Source organism: Limulus polyphemus, unplaced genomic scaffold (assembly GCF_000517525.1).
Source record: "Limulus polyphemus unplaced genomic scaffold, Limulus_polyphemus-2.1.2 Scaffold437, whole genome shotgun sequence".
Taxonomy (NCBI): domain Eukaryota; kingdom Metazoa; phylum Arthropoda; class Merostomata; order Xiphosura; family Limulidae; genus Limulus; species Limulus polyphemus.
In genome coordinates, this window is record NW_013666047.1 from 197,060 (window position 1) to 203,857 (window position 6,798).

The 6,798-nt window shown below is 33.4% G+C and overlaps 1 protein-coding gene across 1 annotated transcript in view; it reads left to right on the plus strand.

Moving 5' to 3' along the window:
• LOC106458267 (paired box protein Pax-6-like) overlaps positions 1–6,798 on the plus strand; it is a 35,921-nt gene that overhangs the window by 22,039 nt on the left and 7,084 nt on the right. Inside the window, exons 4-5 of the mRNA XM_022384413.1 lie at positions 5,484–5,627; positions 5,794–5,876. Coding sequence (XP_022240121.1) covers positions 5,484–5,627; positions 5,794–5,876 — 227 coding nt within the window. The remainder of the gene's footprint in view (positions 1–5,483; positions 5,628–5,793; positions 5,877–6,798) is intronic.

The window sequence follows — 6,798 nt, forward strand, 5'->3', positions numbered from 1 at the left end:
ACCATCACACTATAACGTCTTCCCGACTGAAAGGATGAGCATGTTTGGTAGGATGGTTATTAGAACCCGTGACCCTCAGATTGCGACCCAAGCGCCCTAACTATTTGGCTATGCCGGGCCTTAATAACGAAGCTGGCTTCTGAAAACAGAATTATATACGTACAGTATGTTAGCAAGAGTTACTACTATACTCTCAAAAATTGTTGGTCTTTTGACATCTAGTATTCACGTCTCAGGCTATGGTAGATTTGATATGATTTCTATCCTGTTTTATAAACCAAGAAATGTATAAAAAAGAAATTTTAAAAATTATAATTGGTACGTTAATTTCATTGCTGTAGGAAACATTTTTGTCACAGCTAAACAATGTGACACAAGATGTGTGCAAGACACACACTACCGCCATGCAAAGCATGCCATTTCTATATGGTATGGGGCATACCCCCACCCCCCATCCCAGAAAAGTTTTGAAAATTTAATGTTATGAGATTGAGTCAAATACTGCATACACATAACGTAACGTATTGAATTAAAAGAAGCAAGTTTTAATGCTTAACTTGTAGCTATACATGCCAGGAAAATGTGGTCAGGCCATAACCACTTTCTACGGCCCTGCATTTGGTATAAACACTTTACAAAAAAAAGCAACTATCGGGGAAAATGAATGAGAACAGATATTAAGGTAGGAAGTTTATGAAAAACATTCTTAAGTAAAAGTACTGCGATATATTTATGAAATAAATCTTGTTTATCATTCATATTACTATAATACATCGAAGAAAATTATATTATTTATTTGAATTGTAACCAGCTAATAGTACCCACCGCCAACTTTTGGGCTACTACTTAATAAGGAATAGATTGACTGTCATATTATAACGCTCCTAGAGCTGAAAAAAAAGGGGGGTATGTTCGGCACCGGATTTCAATTCAATTCAGAGTCATAATAATTAGCCCACAAATGTATATCAGTAGCTGATCTAGAATATTTTTCTTTGGCGGGAGGAGTGGTGGCTGTCCCAAGAACTATTTCGATGTTTTACGAAGCAATAAGTTACTTTCGCAAACATGAAAAATTTGATCAGGGCCGTTTTAAGTTACTAAACAGAGTCACAAATGAGCGGGCCATTGTTCTCATCCACGAGGAGGGTCCAGATATTTCTTCAGTTATTGATTTTGTTGATTGGTGAGCCCCGAAAGATGCCCCCTATATTAATAAATAATATAATTTAATCCAAACAAAAAGCATGTTTATGTTTCCTAATGAAGTGTTGGCTTACTGCTTTAAACCTAATCTATCTATGTAGTTCATTGATAGTTCATTTTATGTAAAAAATATATTGCACGTATGTACGCAGGGGAGAGGGGGTCACCCGAATCCCATATTTTTGTGATGGGAAAAAAATAATCTCATTAAGTTCATTTTCATATGAACGTTCGGTATCTGCTCTCCGTTGGTTGAATAATTACCTGAGGTGTACACAAACAGAAGAAAGACTGAGTGCTCTAGCTTTAATACATAATCCTTATGACACTATCAACATTGAAACTGTATCTAAGTTATTTATGGAAATGCACTCCAGAAGAATGCTAACATGTTATTTCAGTAGTGCATACATGTACGTATATGATAGTCAATGATTGAAATAGCTAATATACGATTGTTGTACAGAGTTGTTTAAATTAGTAATATAATTTAACAATAAATAACTACGCTGCATGTAGATAGTACAGTACTTTACTATAATAAAACATACACATTTATGCTAATTTATATCTAGCTCCCCATGAAGTGTTACGACAGAATAATGATTTGTTGACTTTTCATTGGCTGTTTGTGGATTTTATGTGAACAGCCATACAAGTGTTTAAGTTATGTTTTGTGCAAAGTTGCTTTCCAGATTTAATGTCATAACACCTATTTTTTTTTTTACAATTTTCTGTGGGGTCATGCTCCAAGACTCCCGTGGCGTTAGCATACTTTGTATGTTGATTGTGTTTCGCTCAATATGTGTTGGCTTTTGATCTCACAAATTATAACTCCCCTTTCAAACAGTCTGCGTACGGGCCTGTATTGTGGGACTTTTAAGGTTATGTTAGGAGAGATACGAAGAGAATAGTTCACTGCAGTGCTTAAATATGTAGCAAACACAAGCGTACAGGCCTGTATTGTGGAACGTTTAAGGTTATGTTTGGAGAGATACGAACAGAATGGTTCACTGCAGTGCTTAAATATGTAGCAAACACAAGCGTACAGGCCTGTATTGTGGAACGTTTAAGGTTATGTTTGGAGAGATACGAACAGAATGGTTCACTGCAATGCTTAAGTGTGTAGCAAACATAAGCGAAGTTTATAATTTGATGAAATAGCCGTGAGCTCTCTAAAGCTGGAAAGCGAATTCACCCAGTCATCTGTATTCTGTTAGCTGGGAGATTAAGGTCAGACAGTAAGAACAATTGTTAGTAGAAAATCTTCCCAACGCCTTGGAAAGATATTCTAGTTATGTGATCTATTAAAATAACATAACACCGGTTCAAACTGTTCACCAGCTGTCAGAAGATTATGAGATTTGTGTTGAACGAGTTTATTATCGGTAGGCCATCCCGACCTAATTCCTTAGGACAGCCGTGGGATTAAAGGGAATCCTGGCGCCACTGTCCTGTTGGAAAATCGCTTTTGTAAGAAGGATGGTATTCCAAATAAAGCCATGTGGGTGATTATATTCGAAACTATTGTTGAATGATTCAAAGTCGTTAGCGTAAGCATATCTAAAGTCGTGTTAATTCCGTTAACCGAAAATTTTCAACTGACTATCACAGTGAACAGTAGGGTTTTGTTTACAAGATTTTATGAACAGTAGAGTTTTATTTACGAGATTTTATGAACAGTAGTGTTTTATTTACGAGATTTTATGAATAGTAGGGTTTTATTTACGAGATTTTATGAATAGTAGGATTTTATTTACGAGATTTTATGAATAGTAGGGTTTTATTTACGAGATTTAATGAGCAGTGGGGTTTTATTTACGATATTTTATGAACAGTAGGGTTTTATTTACGAGATTTGATAAGCTCAGGATGAGTGTACAAGTCATGTGAATAAATGCCTAGGGGGATGAACGATTTCGAGAAACAAATCTAGATTGGTAAATGGTTGCTCCGACATCTGTGGCAAACTTAACAGTTTTATTAGCAGAAGCAACAGATCATCTAAAATTAATTTAAAAAAAAGTTAATTAGCTACTTTAAAAATCTAAACGTGCAACTTAAATAAAAACAAACACATACACAGAGAAAACAGCTACTTTCTTGATAACGAAACATCAATTCCACATCTTTCTGATAAATGTGTCTTAAACGATCTTGCTTACAAGACACTTGAACTAATTTCTGGTATAAATGTAAGCTTACGTGTATGTTTACCAGTGATAATTTCAAGAAGCTGACCAGAATCACATCAATATAAAGACACTATATATAATGACTGCTGGTGAAGAGAGCATATTTAGCAGTTGAAACCAGGCATTCTGTTGGTTATAACTAAATCTGATTCATGAAGTAGGTGTAAACTGTAAATGAAATAAATCTGATTCATGAAGTAGGTGTAAACTATAGATCAAATAAATCTGATTCATGAAGTAGGTGTAAACTATAGATCAAATAAATCTGATTTATGAAGTAGGTGTAAACTATAGATCAAATAAATCTGATTCATGAAGTAGGTGTAAACTATAGATCAAATAAATCTGATTTATGAAGTAGGTGTAAACTATAGATCAAATAAATCTGATTCATGAAGTAGGCGTAAACTATAAATCAAACATAATACTGCAGAAAAACTTTATTCTCAGAAAAGTGTAAAATACACCCTACTGAGGCTATTATCTCCGGAGTTTTCCATAATCCACTTCTCTATACGAACAGCATCGTGAGTTATTATATACATTAGGACCTCCTACGGTATTCTATTAGCGTGATAACCTCTATCCCCTGACTACTCGGGAGGGTCTTGGTCGGAATCTTTAGAAAGAAGAGGGTCTGTAATTCTCGTGCAGTGTTTAAAGCTAACAACTAAACTTATACGCTCTTTATAGAATGAATGCTACTTGTTATTACAGCCATTACCGGAGCTTTCAATGCCAGGCCTAACTGACTGACAGATTGCAGTCTGGATTATTGAAGAGCCAGTCAAAATTGTCGGACACATCACACGTATAAATGACACGAGCATTCCTTTTGGTTAGAATTAAGAAAACTTGTCTGTTTTGTTTTTTAACTTAAGGCTACAACTTTTGTCAGCTAGATTCTGAGATTTCTTTGTAGATCCTTTAACTGGAAGGCACATCAACGTTATCTGTAGAACTGGCATTTGGTATTTGTCATTTGTCGCGCTTGCCCCCCCCCCCCGGGGGGAGAAGCAACATGGGTTTTCAAGTGCGAAAACCAATCACTAATTTCTTGTTTGCAACCAATAGCTTCCAGACTTTTCGGCACTACTGTTTTTTAAATACAGCACGAATAATGCTGTTCACCTGGTGGGTCCTTTTCCACCTTAAAATGAGGTGTGGGGTTTACTAAATAAAGGTTTTTTTAATTATTACCGAAATTTAATTAAGCAATTTTTCGTTTAGATTCAACGTAAACGACTTTTATATTCTAATTTTCTAAGCCAACAGCTGTTTTTTGTGTTTTTTTTTTTACATTGAGTTGAGTATAACAGTATATTTCGTTCCAGGTGTTCAAAAATAAAACTTTACGCGGTGTGTAATGCTTTACCTTAAATGCTTCCTAAATAATAAAAAATAAATTACAGTGAAAGCAATGAAGATTTTATTGGTTTTGAACCAAACCAAATAACAGTAAACCATTTTTTAATCTATGGTATTTTCTTATTTTGATGTTTTGATCTCTTTTGTGTTTAGAACAATATATGGTAATTTTTAAAGTGTCAATTGAATTTTTGTTCAATAAAAATCTTTCAAATGCAACTGTAGCTTTCCCCCCAAAAAAACTTTGTCTTCAAAATAAGGGTGCGTCTTATATTCCGAAAAATACGGTAACCAAAATTTTAGGAAAACAAAGTTGAATTATCTAACCATTATGATTTATTAATAAAACATTACATTAGTTGTTTGTAATTAAGCACAAAGCTACACAATGGGTTATATGTGCTTTGCCCACCACAGGTATCGAAAAACGGATTCTAGCGTTGTAAGTCCGCAGACATACTGCTGTGCCACTGGCGGGCACACTACATTATATATATATTTTTTTTTAGATATATGCCCATCACATTTTTTTTCTCTTGATAGAGCAAAAATTGTATAATTCACACACACATACACATATATATATATACTTGTTTTGGAAAGTTTTTTTATTTTAAGATAACTTTAAAATACATAGAAGTATAGTCCAGATTATGTAATTATTCTTCATTTAATTTTTCTAATGGTAATATCTATTTATTTTACTTCAAACAGATTCGATAGACGCGACATCTGATGGAAATTCTGAAAACAATTCCTCTGCAGACGAGGACTCACAGTTGCGAATGCGCCTAAAACGAAAACTACAAAGAAATCGAACATCTTTCACAAACGAACAAATCGAAGCTTTAGAAAAAGGTAAACTCTACGATTCACAATTTTATTTTGAAATATTTACTTTACTGTAGATATTAGATAGATACTTTCTTGTCATTTTACTGGAAGATACTTTTTGAAGTGGTAAATATTAAACTTCATTTATATTTTTTGAGTCATGTAACGTTAATCCTTTAACTGATTTCAGAATTTGAAAGAACGCACTATCCAGATGTTTTTGCAAGAGAGAGATTAGCTGAAAAGATATCTCTTCCAGAAGCTCGTATCCAGGTAAGTCTGGTATAAAAGGCATGGCTGGTCTTACTGGTTCTACATTGTAATGCTATGTAATAAATTTTCAATATAATTCAGAGTACAATGATAATCAAAATATTCTTTGAATATTCACTGCCGACTTTTATTTTAACATTTTCATGAATTTTTGTTTTTTCTTGCTGCCAAAAAACAGAACACCTTAAATTAAATGAAGAATTAGTAAATGGGCTAAATATCTGTCACTATTGGCATAAATATTTTTCTAACTACACTAACCCTCTAACTACAAACAAACAAACAAATCGTCGTTAATTCTAACCTTAAATTGAATTTAATATATATGAAATTTGTTTTTGTTAATAAATTTCTTATTTTGTAAGATAGTCAGTATATACTAATTATATGAGTTAAGCTTACCTAAACCCCACAGATAGCAATACTGTGAACAGAATTATTAAAAATTAACTACAAAATGACATCTATACTCCATATGATAAAAGTGATATTAGTTTAGTTTCGTTGTTGTTAATGGGCTTTGTTCTGTTCACAACGAGTATCGACACCCAATTTTTAGCGTTGTAAGACTACAGAATTGTCACTGAGGGGGATAGAACAAGTAAAGACGAAGAATTCCTTATTTAGAGTTAGTAATATATTATATATGGACATATAAAACACAGTCAGTCTTACTTTTTGCTCATCTGAACAAGCGGTTTTCTTTTAGTATAGTATTCACACATACATTTTGTTTCGATAACGAAAGATAATTTAAATCCGTATTATGATACAGGAATTTTCTTTTCGTTGTTCTTTGTTCATCTTAAATAACACGCATGATAATTTTTCGAGAATATCTTACTGATATATATATATATTTGTTTGTTTGTTTGTTTTGAAATTCGAGCAAAGCTACACGAAGGCTATCTGCGCTAGCCTT